Source organism: Oryza sativa, chromosome 2 (assembly GCF_034140825.1).
Source record: "Oryza sativa Japonica Group chromosome 2, ASM3414082v1".
NCBI classification, from domain to species: Eukaryota; Viridiplantae; Streptophyta; class Magnoliopsida; order Poales; family Poaceae; genus Oryza; species Oryza sativa.
The window spans coordinates 35,884,251-35,911,252 of NC_089036.1; the positions used below are offsets into that span (position 1 = coordinate 35,884,251).

Sequence of the window (27,002 nt, forward strand, 5' to 3'; positions counted from 1 at the left end):
CTTGATAAGCCTCATCTTGGCAAGCTGAAAAGGAGAAAGTGGAACCAATACTCAATAAATTAAAGCACTTTGCTAATCTTACCTGCTTTCAAGACAGGGACATCTCCATAACACATACGTAATCTCTCTATCTCTCTCTCTCTCTCTCTCTCTCTCAAGGTGCATCAAGTACCAAAAATATGCATTTAAAAATAGTGTGAATTAGGTTTGCTTCTTCTCTCTGAAGAGTTTCAGAAGACTTGTTGGAAAATTTGTGTGTGAGAGAGAATCAAAACAGAGTATATAAAAGAAGGAAATATAAGTACAAATTAATTGATACATGTATACATATTTCTTGGATGATGCCAGAAATCTTGCATGTGATTTTAGAGGAGGAAATTGAAAGAATGTGAAAGCCATAGACAATTGCAGCTAGATATGCAAGGACGGCAGTTGGAGTTGGAAATTGGGAGCTGTATAGTACAAGAATATATATATATGATGCCACCAATCTATAGTGCACTTTCAGTGTATTGGTGATGTAGCAAATGGCATGGCCGGCTGCTCTACTGCTACTGCTACTCTTATTGCTCTACTGTACCAATATATCAGCACATGTTTGATTGATGTTCCTCTTGCCTACCAATGGGGTGGGGCCCACATTGGAAGCTTGCAAAGGCAACTAACAAAAACCATATACTCCATAAGCTAATTACACTAGTAGCTAGCACTATTGGACTACTAGTACATCTCATAATTAATTAAAAAAAAGTGCACTGCTAGCTACTCGATCCACTTGACTCGATCATACCCTGCTTAATTAGCTAGCTACCTTACTGGTTAGTCAGTACAACTCACCAGATTAATCATGGAGCTCCCGTGATTAAGTCAGGTCGAAATCAACCCACACGACGAGCTAATAGCTGAAGAACTGTATATATAGCTAGTAATCAGATGACACCAGCTAACTAACGGTGTTTCTTTATGCAACAGATTAAGCCATACAAATCATGTACTAGCTAGCCCTATTAGCTTCAGAGTATACCAACTGATGATCAATTAAGCTAGCCATCAGAACGAAGAAGCTTTATTTGGGCAACCGCAAGAACTCAAAGCCATGTGGCAATAATGTCAACTCCAACCCCAGATAGATCTTTTTATTCAAAAAGATAAATCTCTTTAATTAATTTCTAGTTTTCTTCGCAGTTTACTTTTCTTCTGTTGCAGAAAGACACATTTTTTTTTCTTTTTTGCGAGGACAGAAATTAAGGCTGAATTTTTGGTCTACTTACGCAAACTAAGAGTACACAGCAAAATAGCTAGCTAGTACTGCATATATACAAGACGTGCACTTCACCAATGGCATATATATCATCTTACTGCAGAATATCATTGATCGATCGATCGTTGCTGCAAGATGGTACCGGCCGGTTGGTTAAATTATAAATAAAAAAGTCAGTAATAGCTAGCTTAATTAGCTCTTTGATCCAGTCATATATGTACCTACGTGTACCAAGAATATTCAAGACGTACTACTCTGGTACGTTCAAGACTAGCTGCAAGATACACTCTCTAGCTTGCTAATTAATTAATACGAGTATAATTCAGAAATCAGAATAAAAATCGATCACTGATAACATAAATATCAGTCTAATCTTTTTAGATAAGGATTTTCATTAACTCGAGAGTAGTGGTACTGATCAGTAGTGACATATATACAAGGAGAAATTCATGGTGTACTGCATGCAAATATATACGCGTCTTAATTTAATTTGCGACAGATCGATCTATCGGTCGACTTGCATACTGCTTGCATATCTATCTAGCTTAGCTTAATTATTAATTCAACGCATATTTATTCAGCAGGCAGGCAGGCCAAAGTACGTACATAGAGGAGAAGATTAGACATGAGTGATGAGATGCCATGCCGTATAGTATAGATATATATAGAGAGATATGATCGACCAACAATCTATATGCATATGGATCATATGCATGCATGCATGCATTCTGCAGGTAAGTATATATTCCATCCATCCATCGATCCATGATCTATAGCTAGCTCAGCTCAGCTCATCTGGCCGGCCTATATGTTCGTCTTGCTGTCAAATTAATAAAAAGTAAGTACATGTCACGGAAAGTATCGCCTGCCTGCCTGCCTTTTCACTTCAGCTACCTTACCTCTGCAGCTGCAGCGATCGACCACTTGGATACACTTGCTGCCTACTGCAAACAACGACTGATTTTTAATTAATTTGCAAATTAAACACCTAGCTATATGGAGTGCACCTTAATTCAGAACTGAAATTTTGTTAGTTCAGCTTAATTTTTGCAATCAACAATTAATAGTGCAGCTTGTGGATATGTACACTACATTAATAAGGGGACGGCTGGGATGCTGATGACATGAACAGTGTGTATAGTTGGACATGCAGTGATCCAAATTGCCCAATTTGGAATATCAAGTGACTTCTTGCATAAGAGGGAAAATATCAGCACTCAATAGATAGATATTCACAAGTACACACACATGCAGGGGATCATGAAAATTCTGACTTTAGGTCTAAGTACGAAAAAAAATGATTTTCATCGATCAACACTAATATATTAATTAACTTTAGTGGTAATTGAAGATGCATGCATGAGATCCACTTCAGAGATCGACTAATTAATTGATTAATCATATAGTATATGTTATTATCTCCTTAACTTGTTGCTCATGTATATATGCTAGTGCAGAGCTGAAGAGGATCACAGCATGCATGCACACTGCAGCTGGCTGTGGCTGCAGGCTAGCTTGCAAACAAAACAAGCTCCCCTGCAGGAAAAGCACCTGATCCGGCCTAATTTGCATCTTTCATTGCATATGCTGATATGCATATGCCCCTGTGATTAATTTACTTACTTGATGCTGGAGAAACCAACTAATAAAGCATACATACACACACATATATCCAAGGGCAAGCAACTAATTGAGCAAGACAGGCCAGTAGTGAAGCTAGGCAACAAACTGAAACAACTCACTCTTGCTCATCAAATATATATATATATATATGCCAATTATATTAATTAATTTGCCCAACTCTCACTCATACTGATACTGCTAGCTAGTAGCAGCTTGCATTGTTGGCTAGCTTCCAATTGTCTTTTGCTTGCAACCCTCTCAACTCCCTTGGCAACTTTGCCTACTTCACTATCTCTATCTTTATTGCAGCAAGGCAGCTAGCTACTATAGCAAAGCCCAAAAGGAAACGTATGTACTAATGTACACCACTACTTGAAACTTACCAAATTAATAAATACAATTAACGTACCAACACGTATTAAGAACAAACAGCAGGCGTTAATCAAAATTTAATTTCTCCCCCGAGATAAATTAACTAATTGGAAGTGATGTTTGCAGTGCAGTGTCCGAAAGGGAATAATATTGCATCAAAAGTATATAAACAGATCATGCTTTATATGTACAGGGATATTTAATTTTTGCAAACACTGCCACTGAACAGAAGTGATTAAGTGATTAAGCTAGCTAGCTAACTAAGCTAGGATACAGATCAATTTTTTTAAAATAAAAAAAGAGAGAGAAAGGAATAGTTGAATAGTCCGTAGCCGGCCATTACATTGCACCCACTCCCTTCTTAATTTCCATGAGAAGAATGGCAACGAATTGCATTGCCACCATCTTCTTTTTTTCGTCACATTTTCAGACAACTTTCCACCACTCACTCGTGCTCGCACACTCTCGATCGATCACACTCCAAGTGGCGGCCAAACTTTAATAATTTCTGGACAAAAATTGATCTCAAACTTGATTCATTTTCATATGTATAAATGTCAATCAATCCCTATGTATGTATGTATGTATAGTTAATCTTACAGAAAAGAATCGAAAGAATCAATAGTATATGTTACAGTTTCCAGCTTGATGTACATGCCAAACAAATTTGTAAGTAAACATGCATGTATAGTGATTAATCCCCCAGAAAAAAATTAAGAAGAAGAAGTGAAAAAAATGATCAATTGATCAGTGTTAATCACGAAAAGAATTCTTGAGCTTAGCTTTGCTCATGTCATGTCAATAATGGCAGCCGACCAGCGCGGCGGAGGCGGTGAGCTGCAGAATTGGCTTCTTGCCGTCGTTGAACTGCCCGCCGAGAGCCAGGAGCACCGGCGGCGGCGGCGGCGGCGGAGGAGACACGGACTCCTCGTCGGACGGCGCCGGCAGGTTGAGGTCGAGCTCCAGGTTGATGCTCGTGCTTCCCTCTTTCTTGGTGTCCGGGGCGGTGGCGGTGGCGGCGGTGGTGGCGGCCGTGGTCGCCGCGCGCTCCGGCGGCGCGTGCAGCGGCCGGTGGCGCCGCATGTGGCCGCCCAGCGCCTGCCCGGAGCCGAACTCGGCGCCGCATATCGAGCACTCGTGCACCCTCAGCTTGTTGATTATGCTGCCGGCGGCGGCCACGTTGTTCAGGCTCAGCACGGTGGTGACGTCCGGGACCACGACGGCGTCCGCCTGAGGCGGCGGTGGAGACGGTGCCGACGGCGTCGTCGTCGTCGTCAGCGGCGGCTTGGACTTGACGACGATGGCGTTGGTGTTGGTGACGTTGTTAACGTTGTCGTCGTCGGCGCCGGGGAGGCGAGGCTTCTTGTGGCTGGCGCGGTGGCCGCCGAGGGCTTGGAAGGTGGGGAAGCACTTGTTGCACGTCTTGCACTCGTAGACGTAGAACCCGGCCCTGACGCCGTCCGCCGTGGTGGCCGCCTCCGTGTACTTGCGGCTCGTGTACCTCTCGCTCTTCACCACCACCACCGGCGGCTGCGGCGGCGGCGGCGCGGGCGCGGGCGCGGCGAGCACCGGAGGCTGCGCAGGCGGCGGCGGCGGCGGCGCTGGCGTGGACGGCTTGGAGTCGACGACGGCGGCGCCCTGAGCAAGCAGGATGAGGCAGTGCGCCATGTCCTCCTCCTCGGTGGTGGTGCTCTCGGAGGAGGAGGCCGGCGCCGCGTGGTGGCGCGGCCTCTTGGTGCGCTTGCGCTTGACGACCCCGGCGTGCTTGTCCTCCACGGACATGGCGACGAACGCCAGAGCGCGCTCTGTGTCGGCGTGATCGGTGGCTTGCATGGCGATCGATCGAAAGCAAGAAACGATGGATGGAATCGAAGTGGAGAATGAATAGCAAGTTTCGATCTCTTTGCCTCCTTATCAATGGAGGAGAGGAAAGAGGAGTAGGAATGGCAAAAACCTAGCCTAGCTACCAAGCTGCCTTTGCTTCTTCTTCTTCTTCTTCTTCTTCTTCTTCTTCTCTTCTTCTCCTGTGATGTGTTGGTGACTTTGGATATATATGTGTCTTCTCTTCTCTGCAAGGCTTTGCTGTTGCTTTGCAACTCTTATAACCTTCCACTCTAGAGAGAGAGAGAGAGAATTAATTAGGGAGAGAGAGAGAATATGTGTGTGTTTGTGTCTGTGGTTTAGTTTAATTAGGTGGTTAATTACAGCAGCTAGCACAGGTGCATGCTATTGTTAGAAGGTGTAAATAGGCAGTATAGGAGATGGAGCACAAGAAGAAAGGTTAACTGGTGGCCAAGGAACGGGCACGCCGAGAGTGTGTGTTAAAAGGCTCCCTCTTAATTACTTGTGGACGATTTTGATGCCTGGCTAGCTCCCTCTACTAGCTGCCTTTTAACTTCGTGTGCCAAATATGTTTTTACATCATTATTAGACACCCTTAATTTAGCCCCTTGCTTGTTTTCCAAATGCTTAATTACTTACCCTCTTGAATTAACCCATCAAAGTGTATGTGTGTGTGCGTGAGTGAGGATGAAGCTGTGCCTACTCAACTATTATACTAGTATCTATAGTTAGCATAGCTGTTGTTTTCTTTTTGGTGATGAATTCAAGTAATATACTCCCTTTGTCGGCTTCATTTCTAGTATTTTTCAGATAAATTAGTAATGATGAGAAATAACTATGGTGTCTCTTATTCATACTCCTGGTTGTATTTACTAATTAAGCTCCAATTAAATGCCTTAGTCTGATTGGTTTGAACCCTTTGAAATCTAAGTTTTTTTATGGGATGAATTTTAAGCACCAGAAATTAAGTCTTTCTAGAACGGAGAGAGTAGACAGAATAGATAGAGGGAGCTAGGTGACAACATGTTTGCCACTACTAATATATGTGGACATGGACAAGAGATTGAAAAGGATCCAAGTAGGAGTGGCGAGTGAGTAATTTGTGCGTGGTAACAGGTAGGCCAAGAAAGAAAAGAAACCATGCAAGCAAGCCCAATATTCCCTGGGGGATGATGTGCATGTTTGGATGTGTGATTCCTGGGGTGATAGTGTCACACTGCAAGGCTGTCTTGAACCACAGGAGAAAAAATACTCTGCTTTTTGATCTGCTTCTCATGACCTATATATGGTTCTTTCTATTTCTTTGCTTGTTTTAATAATTAGTATGCCTTTAAATTTAGTAATAAAAGGTATATGTGAAAGTCCACCAAATTGTTTGATGGTTCTTAATAATTGAGATCTTTATTTACATGGAGAGTAGTCTTTGGCAGCAATTCCACTGATGATGAAGCGCTAATAGACATGAACAGCTAGTTTTGCTTGGCAGTTGGCAACTAAAATTAGGAGGTAGTGAGGTAGTGGTGGTGCAGCTGCAGCTGTCTCTACTCTCCATTGGCCACACAAAAATACCTGCAATTTGTTGTCACTTGTCAAGTACTCACTTGCATGTATCCCCACATACACACAGTACTTTGATTTTTCTTCCTTTTTTTTTCTTGTGAACAAACACAATTGTTCACCTGTTCTTTGATTGCATTGCATTGGCTAATAATAATAGTCACTTGCTTTTTAAGCTAAACCAAAAGCTAGCAAAATTGACATGTTCTGATGCAAATGGCACAGCTACATAACTAGCTAATTAATTCGATTGTTCTTGATCTCTCTAATCTGATACCCTAAGTAGTTAGTGGTCACACCAGTTTTGTATGTGATTTTTTTTTTCATTTCTTAGTTCACTGGATCTCACTAGCTTAGATTTGGTTTGGGCGATACTAATAGTTGCTGCTGCTGTGGCTGCACTGTCTCAATCAAGTAGGTCGTCCTCAAATTTAATTGCCACACCCTAACCACTGTTCCCGTACAATGTATTTGTACACGATGCGCGTCTACTTATCGCCTAAGAACCATACAACTTTCATACATACAGTAAACACTGACGTGGCTTAGCTGATAACTCAATTAACTACACCAAAGTAATTGAGTAGTTATACAATGCATATATCTAAATAGCAAACCTTAATTTCATCCAATTTTAATCCTTCAAGTTGAAGAAGCTAGTAGTGAAGACGATCTTTGTGTTATTGTGTGAGATATAAGTCAACGAGTGATCGAGGGAGGAACGGGTGGTGACTGGTTAGTAGCTGATTAATAGATGATTCTTGACGTGATGAATTGTTGTTTGTTGTGTGGGGCAACAAGGAACTTCATTAGAAAAAAGAAACAGAGTTTAATTAGTTTGGAGACCAATGCCAATTGGATATGATGCTGTGGTGTGGTGGGGGCAAGCAAGGCATCAGTTGGAAGCTGGTCTAGCTTAGCTAGATATAGCTTCCTTTCTCTCTCTAACACACTTCCTCTCTCTCTGGATCTCTCAACACTACACATGCATCTACACTTGCTGGTCACTCACTTGTTCTGCAATCCAAACTACCGAGGAAATTAATGATCAGATCAGTGGCTGCTACCTGCCTTTGTTTTCTCTTTGCCATACTTAAGCAGTGCAGAAAAGATAAGTGCCCTTGAGCTTGCCATGATCCTGCCCATGATTGGCAATTAGCCAAGTTGTCCCTCATGTGGAGAACCCTAGCTTTAAGGATCTAATTAGTGCATGCAACGCTAGTTGGACAACTAGTACCCCTGAACGTGATCACTTCTGTTAAGCTGACCATTATTTATCCAAAAGATTAACAAATCTTTGTATACACACGGCAAGCCACCTATCCTTCTCTTAAAAAAAAACAAAAACTTCTGAGAGCAGCTCAAATGTGCTGAGAGCTGATGTCATTGCCTGATCAAGTTAGCAAGGTAAGTTAATTAGAGAGTGCATGACACTCCTCTGGATAATAAAGCTTTAAGCAAGATTTGTTACTAAAACCTTGTGTGCTTTTGCCCTGGCCAAAGTGCTTAGTAGCATATTTCAAGTCACTATATAGGGATCTGTACCAGCAGTGATTCGGGCACACACCAATGAGACTGAGTTGGGGTGAATTAAGGAATCTGCCTGCCTGCACAGACCAAAAAGAACACAAATAATAAGTGAACAGAATAAAATCCAGGAAACACACAGTGGATTGGAATATACTAGAAGTGATGAAATGAAATATGTGGTGCAGTTGATGGACACCCACCAAGCACACATACCATACCAGCCATGGATCATCCAGCTGCCTGCATATATTGTTAAGTAGTAGTAGGATGGAGATGAGCTGCCTGACTGACCTGGCTCAAGTGGATGATGAGTGAAGCAGTAGTGGGACACTCGACAGTAGCAGCAGCACCATCCACAATCCATGTATAATTAGCAGGGGGATCACTGGCTGCAAGTGACTGGGCCACCACTCATCACGTCATACTCATGCTACTAGACAAGAGAGATCCAGTGAGACCACCAGTATAAACGACGAGATGATCACAAAAATTAAGGACTGTTCAGATGATTATCATGATGGACGGAAAAAAGAAGAAGAGAGAAAAGAGGAGAAGAAGTGTGACAATAAATGGAGAGACGAGATTCACTCCACATGACAACAGCTCCCCGAAGGATCCCAAGCAGAAGCAGCAGCTGTATCGTGCTGTCTGTCATGCTTGGAGAACCGTTAATCACGATGCATCATCAGGTTCAGGCCTCACTGACAGAGTGACAGACATGTCTTCTCCAAACAAACCTGCAGGCCCTCAAGTCAATTACTGGTAGTTGGTGTTACTACTAAGACGTACTTTGTGGATACACATGGCAATTGACACTTGTGCAGGGTAGCAAGGAGGACATAACCACACTTCCAACTTCCAAGCTAGGATGGGAATAATTCAATATGTGGCAGGATGATTCTTCAGACTTGTTGAGAAGCCATTGATCCATAATATGCCCCTGCTGATGGAATTGTATGATTGCCCCAAGTTAAATTAGTGGCGTGGAGTGAAGGGAGAGTCAATGCTTCATCACATAATAGATTGCTGTGGCTGCCACCTTAAGAGTGTGGCAAGTGTTGGCTTTGCTCATGGGCAACCACTCCTCACACACTGATTGGTGGGCAAACCTTATTCCGATGCCATGTGCTAGAATCATCTTTTGTTCCGTCTCAAGTCATGCCTCCTCTTTGCTTCCTGGCTGATGACTGCATGTTGCTAATTAAACTCAACCTCACACATGTACATTTTCTAATGATGTGGTACAAGTATGCACCGCCCAATGCTCCAAGAAACTTAACCACCTACTGCTGCTGACGGACACAAGCTTAATTGCTTCCTACAGATGCTTCTCCACTGGTGCATTAACTTAAGTAGTTAACTAAAAGTTCTCCAGCTCCATCAGTTTGCATCTTCATCCAACGAAATGGACGTCGCCACGGTAACAACCAACAAGTATTGGGCAAAAGTTAATTCTCACTGTCCTGTGAGAGATAGGGAAAAGAGGAAAACTGAGAATGAGCAAAGAGAATAACAAAATACTCCAATGCCTTGTACTAGCTACTAGCTCTTTGGAAAAAAAAAATCCAATGCCTTAATAGGCCATTGGTTTCTGAAAATAGTTAGTATTATTTTGGTTTATTTCCACTGTTGCTATTAAAAATCATTTATAATACTGTCGTTTGATTAGTCAACATTAATGTAAAGCTAAAAAAAGCTAATGGCCAAAGCTATATTTCAAAGACCACGAAAAATCGAGAACATCAAATAGAAAAAATAGGGAGGGAGTAATAGCTAAGTATTATCTTACATAAAGCAAGGAGACCGGAACCTTCAGGTTGCTCACAGCCAGTAGTAATTCTCCGTTCAGTACAACTCTTATCCAACAGTATAGGAAAATAGATTCCACGAAAAAGAAATGTGGGTCCCTGATAATGACTTGTAATGAATGTCAGATAATATCCGAAATAACCAGACCTTAGATAATATAATCCCTAACCTTTCTTTGCCATTCTTTTTGGAATAATAAGTCTGGAGTCTGGGATTTGGTTGAATCGACCATATAATAATAACACAGTGGTGCATATACAGCTTTAGCGAAGATAAAAAATGACCTGATCCCAAAAGTGCATCCACAGATTCTCCAAGATTCACACAGCAGTATCTTATGATGGAGATCAAATTCAGATTATCACCAGAGTTAACATGCTTGCCGAACTTGCAAGGTTATAGTTAGTTCGGTGACCGGCCAAACTATAATGCGTCTCTGGCAAGTTGGCCATCACTCACTCTCTTTGTAGCTCACTGCTCAGCTGATGAACACTTTTTGCTCGCACCACTGATAAGTAATGAAGACATCACCTTCATGGCCAATACTTTCTGCTGCAACCCAAGTGATGCTTCCAAAATTAGCAACTTTGGTAGCTACAGAGTCCCTGTTTATCGCACGCTTATCAGCTATCACATTATGCTCACATTTACAAATCTGCCACTGAGAGTATGTACTGCCGTACTGGCACTTAGTTTGCTAGCTGCAAAATGCAAATTGAAGAAAAAACTGTATCTGTGAATTTTCTTTCTGGTAAGAGAGTCGATACCATCATGACCCACCCCTCTAAGAACTAACATATCAGAAATGCATCCCTGGTTTCAATTCAACAGAAGGTCATCTTCTAGGTGCACAGTTGCCGTTCTAGACCATTCTATTGCCCTGCAACCTTTTCACTCATCTACTCATAGCTATCAACATATATACTATAAAGACATCGGTGTCTTGAGGCAGAAATTAGAATATCCACAAAGGATATCTAACCATTTTGCTAGCCACAAAAAACACACGGTGTCACATGTCCACACATAATCAGCTGAGCGACTAGTGTCACTACAGAGTGAAGTGGCTCTCTCTCCTCTCACTCCCTGCCACTAGGGAGCTGATAAGTGGCAAAAGTAGTAAGTGGTACTAGTAGCAGTAGCAGGTGTGGCACCAGAGCAGCAGGAGTACACGCTGAGGGTAGCAAGGGACAACAACAGGTAGCACCAATCCAAGCAGTAGTGGCTGTAGTGAAATTTGGACACTGTACGAGCATCAGCTTGTGGAAGCGAAGGAAAGAAAGCCTTTTTTCAGGAGAGGCTGGGATTGAGGCATATGAATGGTACCGTATTCGGTGTGACACTAGAACCAGAGCGTTCCCTGAGTGCGACGCTGCAACCAATCTCCTGCACTCACTCAAGCAACTTTTTTGCAAGGCCAGCTGATCTGCTTGGTCCCTGTGTTGTGTGCATGTGAAGTGTCAAAGTGTGAATCAGTGGAATCCATCTTGTGCACTAGGTCATCACTTCACTTCACTTCACTTAACTTGTGGCCTCATACCGGTCTCGTGACCACCACCATCCCTCTCCTTTTTACAACCATCCTTCTGCTTAATTTACACCTGTATTGTAGGTAAAATCATATTGTATTTATTTCATCTCTCAAAGAGATGATGTATTTATTTCAAGTAAGTAAACAAGAAAGAAGGAAATATATGTGTGAGCTTCCTAATTTCTACATAATACGCAAGCCTCACCCACTATAAGCCGTTGCTTGTCTATAAAAATATATAAACGGATAAGTCTGGGACTGGGATGGTTTGGTCTAGTCTGCCTACTTGTGTAGTAGAGGATTGTGCTCTTCAACGCAACTTGCTGTACCATCAACTTTAGATATATGCCTTTGGCTTGGGATGGATGTGTCGTGTTGAGTTGAGTTGAGTGGTGCTGCTCCTCTCGTCAATCTGTGGCCGCTCTCACCTTGGCTTACTACTACTTTATAGTCATTTCATATTTTTCATCCTGGGTACTGCAGGTGTTTTTTCAGAATCAATAGCCTCTAATCTGCACAACAAGTTTCATATACTCCTCTGTGAATATGTCAAATGACGTCTAAGGTGCTTTCAGCATCTTTGGTCAAAATCCTAGGGTGAAGAAAGGGGTAATCAGAAGTATTAATTGATCACCATCTTTTCTTCCCCCCATTTTTAAGATAAGATCACAAGTCCAATCATACTAGTAGTATACGTTTTTGTGTGTGTGTGTGTGTGTGAGAGAGAGAGAGAGAGGGAGAGAGAGAGCATAACGAAACTTGGATGCATGGGCCTCAAAGGGGGAAAAGAGCAGGCCCAGATTTAAAAGCCACTGTCAAGAACTAAGCCCAGCTCAGCTCGTCGATCAGAAGCTTTACAACCTAGAAGCTTTTCTACAGGCAATCAGCGATCTGCATGTACGGATATACCCTAGAACTAGTCAACTAGAATGGGAGGGACCAAGGGGTTTTGTGGTTCACAAGTCAGTTACTCTTATCTGGTTTTAACAATTATTTGTGTGGGGTCTATGTAGTCTGGGCACAATTGGCATTTTCGCATGGGCTTCATCTGGCAAGATAAAGACCAGGTGGAAACAGCAGAGTGAACAAATATTAACCCACATAAAAATCTAAATGTCATCGAATAGAGCATGCTGTGGATCAAACATGGCCAAATACATGGAAAGCTTTGGATGACTGAATGCACAGAACAGATAGAAGTAAACATACCTCCTTTTTCCTTGGCTTGGTAAATGTTTTGTGCAATAACCTGATAGGCACAAACAATATCAATGAAGTTAACTTCTGTGTTCATATGAACTTGCAGCAGTACATGCACAAAAATTGGTTTGATCACCATCTTTAATATCTCATTGCTTAAGCAGTGACCTGGAAAAGTATCACTCCCCCTCAGTATACTGACCTTGTATTGGCCATAAAGAAGTGAATAAAATTGCTGAAGTCCGTTCAGCCAATTCATTTTTGGTCCATTCAAATACAAAGACATGAACTGGAAAATTTCATATTGTTGCAACAAATCTGAAATATTTCAGCCAAGATCCAAATTACATGGTATGGTGTTAGGATGATAACTTATCCTCTGCTTTTACTATGGCAATGTAGGCACACATATGCACAGAAAATACAAAATCGCTTCTTTGTAGCAAAGTGTTGCGAAAAAACATTTTAACTTTGAATAACTGTACCCCTGAGTATCAATGTTTGTTATGTGGAAAAACATTGCAACTAAATATTTCATAAAATATATTTGGTTTTGTTTTTCCTGGACTCAACATTCATGATACACCACACTACCACCTAATTCAACACAAAACAAATGTGTAAGAACCAAACAGATAATCCACTTATAGCTGGTTCATTTTGTAGGCAAAGAAACTAATATAGAGTAACAGACAAGATAAGTTGTCATATTTCCCTTTTTTTTCTTTCCATTCAGTTCAGATAACAGTGAAACCATATGACACCAAAAATGGGGTTGGTTGGATTAGATATTACACAAAAACATGACTACCTGAAGAGTTCAGCTGTTATCAGGACTCCACCAGTCCCACTGATAATCCTGTGGTCCAGGCCAGGCAACACAAGTATGCAAAGGTCTCCACTGCAGGATCATGAACCATCTTCACTATCACCAATTATGATCCAGCTAGGCATAGGATTTCAAAGCAACTCTGAAATGCAATGGCAAAACATAAAGGACTATAAGGAAAATTAAGGTTTTCACAGGACCACAGATATAACCAGACCTTCATGGAAAAAGAACAGCATCTAGTAAAGTATGACCTGCAATGCAAGATTGACCCTGGATATGGCAATCTTTGATTGCTAATAGCAGATTAGAAGTTCTCAACAAAAAAATATAGCAAAAGTTCACCTAGCAGCTGTTGTTATGTTTAAATATGAAAGGGATCTTCGTTTCAAAAAATGTCCAAAGGCTACTCATGGTGCAACAAACATCATCACTTTCCTCATAGTACTAGAAAATTATTTGCAGTAAAGAAAAGAAATATTTTTGCAGGTAACAACTACTTCATAGCAGAAATTCAAAAGACATCTAGAAGGCCCAAGTGGGCAGAAACCAGTAAAGCATCATTTTTGGCAAATAGAATGCCCAAGTGAGCATAAACCAGCAAGGCATCATTTGGCAAATCAATGTGTAGAGTTCCACCTCCCCAAGACCCCAACAACAAATTGCATAAACTATAAGAATATTTGTATTTGTACCTGCAGCAACAATTATTGCTAAGGAGTTCTTAGTCTATCCAAATTTAGCACTGATATTTCAAAGAGCACAGTATTTTCTTTTCCAACTGGAACATCTTTTCCTCCATCTGGGTTGTGGATGCAACTGTGCAAGAATGTCTGCAGTGTAACATGTGTTACACATCCTTTAACCTCACGTACATTTAGTTTGTAGTAAATGGTACTTGCCACCAAATCATTCTCCAAGTGATGAGACTGCCCGGCCACTTACATGTCTAGATGCACTGAAGCAGTATATTTCCGTAAAATATGTATTCTGGGATTTCTGCTCTCTTGCAAGATCATACCTGCCACATTTCAAACATGCCACCCTATGAGATTACTGCAACAAACTTTTCAGAGAGCCAAAACGCTTGTCGAGGATTAGACAATAGAATCATTCAATCAGCACTACTGACCACCCTGACAAGATAAAGAAACATCTATATCTGGTAGATAAGAGACCAAACTTCGCATTTTAAACTCTGTAAAGGTTTTTAAGTAAACGTTGAGCTTGCCATGTCATTCCTGGTTTTGAGAATGCTCTGCATATAAAACTAAGAGTGCCTTTAGATGGACTGAATCCTTTTTCTTTCATATCTTTGAGACATTTTTTCACCTCAGTTCCATTTCGAATCCTTGACCATCCACTTACAAGGATATCATAAGTACAGGATGTAGGATGAACACCTCTCTTTTGCATATCCTTGAAGAGCTCTTTAGCTTGAGTCATCATTCCTGCTTTAGTGAAGTCACTTATAAGAGCATTATAAGTGCTTACTTTAGGAACAAAGCCCTTTCCCACCATTTCACAATACAATCTCATTGCTTCGACTTTGTTGCTTTGTTTTCCATGTCCTGTAGCCAGTATGTCATAGGTGAGATTATTGGGTTCAAGCCCACTCTTCTCCATCTCAATGAGCACGGTGCCTGCTTCTCCGATCCTTCCAACAGACTCAAGACCACCCAGAAGCGTGTTGAAAGTAGCTATATTTGGTGAAATGTTTTGGTGAAGCATCTGAGCATATGTAGCAAATGCATTATCTAGATGGCTGCTCTTGCAATGACCAAGAATAAGAGCATTGAATGTGATTGTGTCTGGGGCAATTCCACTCCCCAACATTTCTTCCAGAACAACTGTGGCTTTTCTTGTCATGCCATGGTAACACAGAACTTGCAAAAGCGTATTGTATACGGTGATATCAGCATGAAGCCCAGCATTCATCATCCATTCATGAATATCCAGAATCACATCCAACCTCCTGCTTTGTGAACATGCTTGCAAAACCCGTCGATGAGTCAGAGAGGATGGAGAGAATCCAGCTGAGACCATCTCATTTAGCAAATACTTTGCCTTCTCCACTGCCCCAGTCCCAAAGAGACCAGCAACCAGTGTGTTGTATGTGATGAGGTTAGGCTTTATGGAGCTCATCTTCATTTCATGAAGGAGTTTTAGAGCTTTAGCAGTCTCTCCTTTCCTGCAATGCGAAACAATCATAGTGTTATATGTTGATTGATCAGGTTTTAATCCCATATTTCTCATCTCTGTCAAGAAGGATTTTGCTTCCTTAAACTTCCCAAGCATGCAAAGGCAATTGATAAACACATTATAAACAACTGCATCGGGCAACATGTTTCTGTCCATTAACTCCTGACCAAACTTAAAAGCAGTAGGCATGTCGCCTGCTTTGAAGAGCCCATCTATTAAAGTGGTATAGTTTACGTGATCTAGTGACAGGCCACTCCCACTCGCATCTTTGAACAATGCCATGGCTTCCTCTATTTTTCCGTTCTGTCTCAAACCATTCACCAGAGAATCAACAATGAATTTATTTACCTTGACACCCTCACATAGCATGTCATGGTACACCTCAAGAGCTGCATCTTGCCCTTGGAACTTGAAGAAACCATCAATAAGTGTTCCGTAGGTCACCACATTTGGATTGATGCCCCTTTCCTTCATCATCCTCTTATACTCAGTTGCTTTGTCAAGCAATCCTCTTTTAACAAAGCCGTTGATGACCGATGAGAACGTAACAACATTTGGACTGATCGATTTCTCCTCCATTTCCAGCAACACCTGCTCTGCCTCATCGACGTTGTGAGCTTTGCAGAGAGCGTCGATCAATACAGTGTATGTAACACCATTGGGGGAGAGATTATCTGAAAGAGCAAAACGAAGTGTGTCCTTTACTTCATCAGTCTTGCCTTGTTTACCCAACCAGTCCATCAAAGCAGTATAGGTGACCAAATCCATGACCACGCCTCTAGAAACCATCTCCCCCAACAGGCTGAGCAACTCCTTGCCCCTCCCAGCTTTCGCCAGCGAGTCAATAAGCGTACAGTAGGTGACATGGTTTGGCGCAGCCCCAACCTTGTCCATCTCCCTGAAAAGAGCATACGCCTCCGAGAAGCGGCCATCCCTACAAAGTCCAGCAACGAGAGCGCTAAGCGTGACCACATCCAGCAGCACTCCATTCCTGACCATTCCCTCATACAAATCGAATGCCTCCTCGACCCCTTTCGTCCTGCAGTAGTACACAATGAAGGGTGTGTAGGTCGCCACATTCGGATCAACCCCTGCCTCCTTCATCATGTCCAGCACGCCCCGCGCAGCATCAACCTGGCCGGCGCGGCAGAACCCGGCAACCAAGGTATTGTAGCCCACCACATCCATTGGCAGCCCCTGTGCCGTCATCCTGTCGGCCACGGACAATGCTGCGGGCGTGTCCCCAACCCTGCAATATCCAGCAATGAGAGTGTTCCAGCCGATGACATCCAAGGCGTGGATCCCTCCGCCCCTGTCGGCCAGGGCCGCCGCCGCGTCGACCTGGCCATTCCTGCAGAGCCCAGCGAGCAAAGTGTTGACGGTGACCCCGTCGAACGGCACCCCGCGCTTGCACATTTCGGCGAGCACCGCGGGGGCATGGGCATGGTCGGAGAGGGCGGCGAGAAGGATGTTGTAGGCGACGGTGGTCGGGCGAGAGGAGCGGAGGAGCGCGATGGCGGGGCGGAGCAGGCGGAGGCGGCAGTGGGAGTAGAGGAGGGCGTTGAGGGAGGCGGGGTCGGCGGGGCGGAAGCGGATGGCGGCGGCGGCGAGGCCGGAGGTGGCGAGGGCGGGGATGAGGCGGCGGAGGAGGAGGGGGGCGGGAGGGGAGGGGAGGGAGGAGAGGAGGTGGGAGGCGGCGGAGAGGCGGCCGGCGCGGAGGAGGGCGATGGCGAGGGAGCAGAGGAAGGAGGCGTGGAGGCGGAGGGTTTCGGATTCAGGCGGGGGCGCCATGGCCGCCGCCGCGGACCACCACTAGCAGCAGGTCGCTGATGAGTAGTGAATTTTTTTTCATTTTTAAATTTTTTTCTTTTAATATTTACGAAAATAATCTATCGGCACAAAAAATTACAAAAATAGACCCTGCCGCCCTAATGGAGGGGCAAGCTGACGTGGCAGACGATGTCGAAATTTGCATTTAGCCCCTTGCCGAGCGGCAAGGGGCTAAATGCATTTTTCGCAGCCCTAAAGAGCATTTGGCTCGTACTTTTTTTTCATCTGAGTCCCTTGCCACCCTACTAGAGAGCGGCAAGGGACCCAAATGCAAAAAGTACCAGCCAAAAAGTACTAGGCCTGGGCTGGCTTTTTTGCATGGAGGCCCCTTGCCGCCCTAACAAAAAAAACCCTCCCTCTCCCGTCTGTCATCACCGCCCGTCCCTCCCCCGTTTACCACGTCAGCTTGCCGCTCTAGTGGAGGGCGGGAGGGTCTATTTTTGTAATTTTTTTTTTTTGCCGATGGATTATTTCTGTAAATATTAAAAGAAAAAAATTTAAAAATGAAAAAAATTCGATGAGTAGTAGGGCTTCTCTCTGGGCTTCTTTCGGGCCTGAACGCTTAAAGCCCGAAACCAATAGTGGGCCTTTTTAACTCTCGCGGAGTTGGCCAGTAACCTGTTGATGGGCTGGACCTTGGCGCTGACGAGAATGGCCCATACTGTCTTCGGCCTAGCCCATAGCACTTTCAGACCAAAAAAAGGAAGACTAGGGGCAAATCCAAATGCCCCCTTAATTCACTGGTGTTTCTATATTTTCCCTTACCACTCAAATTCATGCACAAAACTCAATCCAGGTCAATTTCTCTTCTAGCTTTCCCCTGATATCCCGTTTTCATATATTTTCCCTAGTTATTTCAGTTTCTAGTGTCCCATAGACCTCCATCTTTTCGAGTTGAAAACTGGATATGGCAGAAGTTTGAAGAAAATTTGACTCATATGAGTAGGGGAAGTAGAAATGCAAGTGATTTCTAAGGGGTATTTGGATTAGGTCCACCTGAGAAGCAGAGTAGAGCTGAAATTTTGATTGCCCATTTGTTGATCAGCCACGATCAATTCTTCAATTCTGAAATTAAATTTTAGGGTTCATTTCGATTATATTCTATCGTGATCGATCTATCACTTTTAATTTTTAAACTACCAATAGCACATGTATAAGAGTTTTATCCATATGTTTTTTTTATCAAACCTATCCAATCTAAGGCTCCATTTGAACACTTGTTTAGCTTTTGCAGCTCCTCATTTACTGTGAGTATGTTTCCTAATCTGTTAAACGACATGTTCTTTGCAAAAGCTTTTTATATATTTTTTAATTTATAATAGTTAATACCTGATCGATCATATAGTAATTAATATTATTTCTCGTTTCGCATGCGGAAAAAAAACAAAAACTAAACGTGGTTTCAAACAGAGAGCAAGCAGCCAAGCATGCACGTAGCTTGGTGGTTGATCGATCTGAAATTGTGAATGGGGTACAGTAATAAACCTGATGATAAATGTGGTGTGTGCTTGTATCTGAAAAAAGTGAAGAAGGCCCGGTGACATGAAAAATGATGGGACAGACAGAACTAAGATGCATGATCGATGGAAATGTGAAACTGATCCATTATTATTCCAGCCGAGATCTATCGCATGCAATTGTAGACCACTTTATCAAATTATTACCGACAGTTAGCTCTTCACAGTCTTCATGTGCATGCATTGCTGTTCATTATCTAAAACAAAAATGTGCATGTCGCGTTGAGTTGATCGATCACAGTACAATATGCATGCATTACGCATGCTTAATTTGCCTGCCTTATGCATGCATGCGCTGTTTAACTTTTTTATGATCTTCTTTTTCTCTGATCCGTGTGCTAATCGATACAGTGTATGACATTTGTCGTTTGTAAAACGCACGTGGTTTATCTTTGTACTGATCTGTTGGGTTTTTATCGTTTTGAAGAGAAATAAAACATAGCCGAATGTACTCGCTCCGTCCAACTAAGAGGCAAAAAAAAATTGAATTCTAGTAAAAGGTCCCCCCCAAAAAAAAAAGAAAAGAAAAGAAAAAACGGTACGATGTTATATTATATTACTACCACAAAGATGCAATATACAGTACCGGCTGGAGTAGTAGTAAGAAACTATGGGTTGAACTCTTAGTGACTAGTGAGTCAAATTTTAAACTCTAGAATTGTAAATCTTTTTCAAATGGAGAAAGTATATGAGAATGTTTAGATAAGATTCTAACATGTTGAGTTGTGATCCAAATTCATTTGCACTTAATAAAGGCCAGCTTCTGCCGTAGTGGAGCGGAGGCCCGTCGCCGGGAGGCTTGGGCCCATCCCTTTTGGGGTTCCACCATATATATACCTCTTGTAAGCCGCCGTGCGGCGATGTAACCTCACCTCAGATATAGTAAAGATATTTTACTGGCTGGCGCCCGTGGTTTTTTCTCTCCTGTTTTGGGAGGGTTTTCCACGTTAAATCTCGTGTCTTCTATGATTGATCTATTGTTTTTTATCGTTTGTTCGCTTATCGTTTCCTAACATAACATATGTATAGCTGCTCCAAATAATTCAACTTATCGTTTCGATTCAAAGAAGTTAATTGTAGAGTTTTAAAAAATAAAGTAAAAGTTAAAAGCTAATTTTCTATTAAATGCTTATCAAAATATAATTAAAGTTTTCCCGAACTGACCGTATATTAGCCACGGACAACATGGCAGCCGACAAACTATTATTAATGTGATCATTGCATATATATATATATATATATATATATATATATATATATATATATATATATATTTCAAAATAATTAATCTCAATGTTATATTAAAAGAAAAGTAAAGGGAAAGGGAAAGGGGCAATATAATAGAGGCGGTCAAGCTAATTAAGGTCGGTAGGGAGGACCAAGTTAAGTGATGATCACCACGTGTCAACGCTGACCGCGTCCATGTCAAAATCATCCGCTCACCACTAGTAGAACCACTAGTAGTGGATCGATCGCTTCATTCAGATAGCCAGCCGCCCAGGCCAAGTTCCACTTTAATTTCATCCGTTTTTAGTCATGCATGGCCATGGAAAATATATAGCTTGCGTACTCCCTTTAATTTGTTACGTGGAATATATATATATACCTACTAGAGAAATATGACACATCACAATTTAAACATGTTAGTACACACATCACAGTACTATAAATTTAAACATTGTAGTACGAGATATGATATATCCTAATAATATAAATCTAAACATACATCTTGAATATGTATTTCTAAGATGTATCACATATCATACGTATTAGGTTTATTTTTATGGGATAGAGGGAGTATACATATTAGAATACGTACGTGGATTATATTATATGATGGGGAAGATTGATTTTTTTTTTAACTTTTGTGTTGGACGTTTTAAAAAAGAAGAGTAGTTTTATTGGGATCATCAGCCACGTTTGTTTTAAATACTGACTCAAAACAATATCTTTCTGAAGGCCTGTTTAGTTCCCCAAAATTTTTTCTCAAAAACATCACATCAAATCTTTGGATACATGCATGAAGCATTAAATATAGATAAAAAGAAAAACTAACTGCACAGTTATGGGGAAAATCGCGAGACGAATCTTTTAAGCCTAATTAGTCCGTGATTAGCCATAAGTGCTACAGTAACCCACATATGCTAATGACGGCTTAATTAGTCTCAAAAGATTCGTCTCGCGGTTTCCAGGCGAGTACTAAAATTAGTTTTTTCACTCGTATCCGAAAACCCCTTCCAACATCCGGTCAAACATCCGATGTGACACCCAAACATTTTCATTTCCTCACCTAAACACACCCTGATTATACCTCCTGAGGAGGACCATATATGCGGCCATAGAATAATTTATATAGAGTACTTCCAAGCACTTTGTCATTTTGCTACTAGCTAACTAAAATATACTATACTCCCATATTTTGGGCACGCGACCCATATGCATGCACACGAGTGCATACAATTCTGTGTTTTATTTAACTTTTGGTCAACTAGCCGCAACTCCATAAATTCGGTCTGAAATAGTAGCGCGTATATATGATCGTCTTCAACATACAATATATAATTACCCCAAAAAGATTGATCTATACCAAAAGATTGAAAAAAAAAACACTAGAAGCTGATATCTGTGACGAGCGCAAGCATGGCCGTTAGGGTGACACGAGTGATCGATCGATCGAGTCATCGAGAGACTGAGCATGCACGCATGGGAAATGTTTAATTTAAACTGTATAGTAGGCAGCTCAAAAAATCCATAAAAATTAAAAAAAATACAGAAAAAAATACATATGCAGGCTATTCGTACTAGGATTGTTGGACTTGAGTTGCCGGCCAAGTTTTGGAGGCGCCGCAAATCTCAGAAGTATGAATTGAAAGCTGCTGCCTACCAGGCTACACAGTTCTTGCGCTGCCTCTTTCACATGAGCTATCTTAATTAATTATTCGTCGCTACAGTCTCTGCCTCCAATTTCATCTAGAAGTACGTTGCTGTCCTAATTAACATATACTGTACGTATATAATTATATGTGCAATACTACTCCGTCCACGATTGACTAGTACTGATTGACATCATGAAAAAGATCATTTGTGTCATATGTTAATATGCATCATGCCCCCTTCAATTCAACACCATATCATCTTAATGACTTTCTCGGATTTAATGCATGACACTCCATTCTTCCACACAAGATTGGCTACATGGGCATCGAGAAATGTAAATATTAATGAATCGCTTATTTACGAGGAATGACTATTAGTATGTTTAAATAGTTGATAAGTAGAATTACTTATCCTTGGTCTGTGTGCCAAGATAAAATATGACTATCAAAAATAGATGGAAGGAGTATATATCATAATGATGAGAAATCTCGATCGGTACAAAACGGGGAACACATGCATGGAGATATATCTAGACCAACAAGTACGTACAGAAATAAACTTCTGTCGAGGATGTACTTGAACATGAATGTTTGCTTGATATTGTTATTTAGCTATATTTTAGAATACTTTACAAATGGAGGGATGAATTGCAAGTACACCCTCTAATTTAAATTAGATTAAATTAAACACATGGTGAAATAGGAATAGTTAGGAAGCTAGGCAGCCGTAAATTAACCTAAAATGTACATATTGATAGAAGCAAGGCATAGTCATTTATGCGTAAAGGTAGGCACCGACGACTACAGTAGACGAAATTTTGGGGGTGGACGGAGAGTTAATTATTTTTCCGTTATATATTTGGTACATATATAGGTAATTAATTATGTGGCGGTTTATATAAATAAATAAATAAATAAAGGGAGATGCATGCAGTATGAAATAGGCAAAGGGAGGCGAGGAGAAATACGGCATGCATGTTGACCGGAAGGCATACACATACATATGCAGAAAAAGGAAGGACGGAAAAGAAAAGATGCATGGCGGAAAGGGAAAGGCCCGACGAATGGGAGGAATCATATATTCCATCGATTAGAGCAAGTTTAATAGTAAGTTCAATATCAACTATCGAATCAACATATATAAGTACAGTAGTTGTAAGGTTATTTTTAATTTTTCTTCTCCTCTCTTTTTCTCTCACTAATGTATTTATATTAGAGCAGCTAATAATTAATTGTTGTTGCATGAGAGCCAACACGTACGTTTTCTTTTATATATTTTTTCTTTTACATAATAAGTTTATAGTGTGCTTATACTACCTCATTGTATTATGTTTGCTCTTAATTAAGGCATTAATTAAGGTGGACGGAGAATCGGAATGGATTGATGCGATGCCTCCACTGGGGGAACCTCCCTCTTCTCTGGATGCTTTTGCTGTGCCGGCGCCGCGTGGTTCTTCGTTTCGTTTGTCTCGCCATCTCTTAATTCCTTACGTTGACCATTATTTAAGCCTCAAAATCATCTGTAGCTTAGCTTGTTCAAGGAGGCCGCGTCCCGCGTGCGTGCGTCTGTCGCGGTCGCGGTCGATGCCATGCTATGCTAGCATCACCTGTCAAGCACGCACGCATGCAGTTGATCCAGTCAAACCCCACAATCTCCTCAGGCCTCAGCTCTCCATCCATCTATATATACATTAACACCACAACACCCCTTCCCGCTCATACCATCCATCCAACCATCGATCGATCACTTCCAACTTATTTTCTTTAAGAGAAACAACAAGCTTAAGCTAGCTAGTTAGTCATCTTGTTAATTTTGGCCTCAAATAGGTCTAGAATTCATCAAGAACACGAGCTAGCTAGCTGCACTGTCTCGCTATATATATATATACACTGCTCATATGGAGCTAGTGGTGCAGGCTTTGGCGGCCGCAGCTGCCCTCCTCGCCGTCTTCTTCCTCTCCACCTTATACCTCTCGCCGGCGGCCACCGCGCGCCGCCTCCGCAACGCCGGCTTCCGCGGCCCGACCCCTTCCTTCCCGCTTGGGAACCTCCGCGAGATCGCCTCCTCGCTCGCCTCCAACAACGACACCGACGAATCCAACACCAAGGGCGGCGACATCCACGCCGCCGTGTTCCCCTACTTCGCGCGGTGGCGGCGGGCGTTCGGCAAGGTGTTCGTCTACTGGCTCGGCACGGAGCCGTTCCTGTACGTCGCCGACCCTGAGTTCCTCAAGGCCGCCACCGCCGGCGCCCTCGGCAAGCTCTGGGGCAAGCCCGACGTGTTCCGCCGCGACCGCATGCCCATGTTCGGGAGGGGCCTCGTCATGGCGGAGGGCGACGAGTGGGCTCGCCACCGCCACATCATCGCCCCGGCCTTCTCCGCCACCAACCTCAACGACATGATCGGCGTGATGGAGGAGACGACGGCGAAGATGCTGGGCGAGTGGGGCGACATGGTGGCGTCGGGGCGGAGCTGCGTCGACGTCGAGAAGGGCGTGGTCCGGAACGCCGCCGAGATCATCGCCAGGGCCAGCTTCGGCATCTCCGCCGACGACGACGACGCCACCGGCGCCAGGGTGTTCCACAAGCTGCAGGCCATGCAGGCGATTCTGTTCCGCTCCACCCGCCTCGTCGGCGTGCCGCTCGCCGGCCTCCTCCACATCCGCGCCACCTACGAGGCGTGGAAGCTGGGGCGGGAGATCGACGCGCTCCTGCTCGACATCATCGAGTCGCGGCGGCGCCGAGAAGGCGGCGGCGGCGGGAAGAAGAAGAAGAAGACGACGTCGAACGACCTGCTGTCGCTGCTGCTGGCCGGGAGCGAGGCGAGCGCGGGGGCGGAGAGGAAGCTGACGACGCGGGAGCTGGTGGACGAGTGCAAGACGTTCTTCTTCGGCGGGCACGAGACGACGGCGCTGGCGCTGTCGTGGACGCTGCTGATGCTGGCGGCGCACCCGGAGTGGCAGGCGGCGGTGCGGGAGGAGGTGGTGGAGGTGGCCGGCCGGTCTGGCCCCCTCGACGCGGCGGCGCTGGGGAAACTCACCAAGATGGGGTGCGTGCTGAGCGAGGTGCTCCGGCTGTACCCGCCGTCGCCGAACGTGCAGAGGCAGGCGCTGCAGGACGTCGTGGTGGTCGCCGGCGACGGCGAGAAGAAGGTGGTGATCCCGAAGGGGACGAACATGTGGATCGACGTGGTGGCGATGCACCGGGACGGCGAGCTGTGGGGGGAGGAGGCGAGCGAGTTCAGGCCGGAGAGGTTCATGAGGGAGGGGGTGCAGGGAGGGTGCCGGCACCGGATGGGGTACGTGCCGTTCGGTTTCGGGGGGAGGATCTGCGTGGGGCGAAACCTGACGGCGATGGAGCTCCGGGTGGTGCTGGCCATGGTGCTCCGCCGCTTCGCCGTCGAGGTGGCGCCGGAGTACCGCCACGCGCCCAGGATCATGCTCTCCCTCCGTCCATCCCATGGCATCCAACTCCGCCTCACCCCCCTATGCTAGCTAATTAATCATATTATTCATAGTTAATCACTCAATTATGTTTTGTTTGTGCATGCATGCATGCAAAGGCAAAGCAATGCATCTGCATGCGTGCGTGCGTACGTACGTATACTGGTGACCAGTATACATGTAGTCGTATATACACTAATACCATGCATGAATTAATACTAGCTAAAGCTTGATGCTTTAAGCTTTAAGCTGAGCTGTGTCATATGAATGAATAATTGAATTGAATCGATCTGCCGGATGGTTATTAACTTATTACTGCTCTCTCTGTTTCATATTTGACTTTTTTTTCTAAATTCAAATTGAACTAAGTTTATCCAAAAACAAAGTAATTAATGTTTTGAATGCCGAACAAATATATTATCAAAATATATTTATTGTTAAATTTAATGAAATTAATTTAATGTTATAAGAGTTGTTATATTTTTTCTATAAACTCAGTTAAACACTTACAGAAGTTTGATTTTTTTTAAAAAAAATCAGAGTATCTTACGATATAAAAGGGATGGAGTACTATGTCCATGTTTAAATATATTTACGACGCTGCTAATTTTATATATGTGGTTTCTATGTGCAGCTTTGACAATAATTTTCTCTAATAAATTACTAAAGTATCAACTGTGGATCGGAAGTAATTATAAAAGAAGAATCACCTATATGATTTTTATGTTTCAAATTTGAATATATATTTTAAGAACTATTGATAGTCAAAATTTAAAGAGTTTGATTAAATAAAAATTATCATTGTGTGCATAATACGTAATAGGTGCAAAAATGCATGTGTGTACGCAGAACGGCCGATGATACATATCTCAATCGATATGGCACATGGTCATATATATGTATACATGGCCACGACGACATTCATAAATTAATATATACACGTGTGGTTATAGTAACTAATTAACTTGGTGCTTAGCAGCTAGCACGCACTATAACTAGCTATTAGCTAGCTGATGTACGTACATCTCGATCCATAAACTATGCGTGTTTGCATTTTGGTATTACGTGTTAATTTGGCGGTGTTGGTGCGTTAGTAACCACCACAAATTTGACCATGAACAGGCTGCCCAAAAACGGAAAGAAAATTCGATCCGTACTACGTACGGTCCAAACGAAACGGGACTTATATATTGTGAATGCTAGCTGGCTACCTGGGCGATCGATGACTTCATCAGTAATGAAGTACTAGTACTACTCCTACATACTAATACATTACTAACCACTTCTTCTGATTTTTAATGTTTTGACTTTAGTTGAATTTAATTCAGACATATGTTTGTCATATCACAACAAAATAAAAATGTTCAAATGCATATTAAAAAAAACAACGGAGTCAAACCGGAGAAAAGATAAATATATAGTCTAATGTATATTCAAAAATCAACGGAGTTGAGCATCAGTACAACTGGATGGAGTATCTTAAGCTAGTGGTGTTTAGTTTTCTTCATTGTTTTCTTATGCCGCTGCTTCCTAGTAACTTCAAAAATCAACTAATCTGTTCCACGCGTGCCTATGCATGC

The 27,002-nt window shown here is 42.8% G+C and overlaps 3 protein-coding genes across 5 annotated transcripts; 1 reads left to right on the forward strand and 2 right to left on the reverse strand.

The window, feature by feature from the left end:
* Positions 1-3,826: 3,826 nt before the first annotated feature.
* LOC107277956 (zinc finger protein ZAT5) lies at positions 3,827-5,485 on the reverse strand. Its single transcript, XM_015768289.3, has one exon. The coding sequence runs from the start codon at positions 5,087-5,089 to the stop codon at positions 4,055-4,057; it is 1,035 nt and encodes a 344-aa protein (XP_015623775.1). The 5' UTR covers positions 5,090-5,485; the 3' UTR covers positions 3,827-4,054.
* Positions 5,486-7,889: 2,404 nt separating this feature from the next.
* LOC4331201 (pentatricopeptide repeat-containing protein At5g14770, mitochondrial) lies at positions 7,890-17,608 on the reverse strand. Of its 3 annotated transcripts, XM_015771180.3 has the most exons (7): positions 14,250-17,608; positions 13,537-13,696; positions 12,735-12,893; positions 9,975-11,595; positions 8,477-9,648; positions 8,133-8,262; positions 7,890-8,045 (listed from the first exon to the last, which is right to left on the reverse strand). In XM_015771180.3, exon 1 carries the CDS (start codon positions 17,545-17,547, stop codon positions 14,746-14,748), a length of 2,802 nt encoding a protein of 933 aa, XP_015626666.1. In that variant the 5' UTR covers positions 17,548-17,608; the 3' UTR covers positions 7,890-8,045; positions 8,133-8,262; positions 8,477-9,648; positions 9,975-11,595; positions 12,735-12,893; positions 13,537-13,696; positions 14,250-14,745. The 3 variants fall into 3 exon arrangements, with proteins under 3 accessions (XP_015626666.1, XP_015626670.1, XP_015626664.1); XM_015771184.3 differs by having other exon boundaries at positions 7,890-8,262; positions 9,975-10,695; XM_015771178.3 differs by having other exon boundaries at positions 7,890-8,262.
* A 6,095-nt stretch (positions 17,609-23,703) lies between these two features.
* Positions 23,704-25,734, forward strand: LOC4331202 (cytochrome P450 714C3-like). Its single transcript, XM_015769604.3, has one exon. It carries the CDS (start codon positions 23,878-23,880, stop codon positions 25,471-25,473), a length of 1,596 nt encoding a protein of 531 aa, XP_015625090.1. The 5' UTR covers positions 23,704-23,877; the 3' UTR covers positions 25,474-25,734.
* The last annotated feature ends 1,268 nt before the right edge of the window (positions 25,735-27,002 follow it).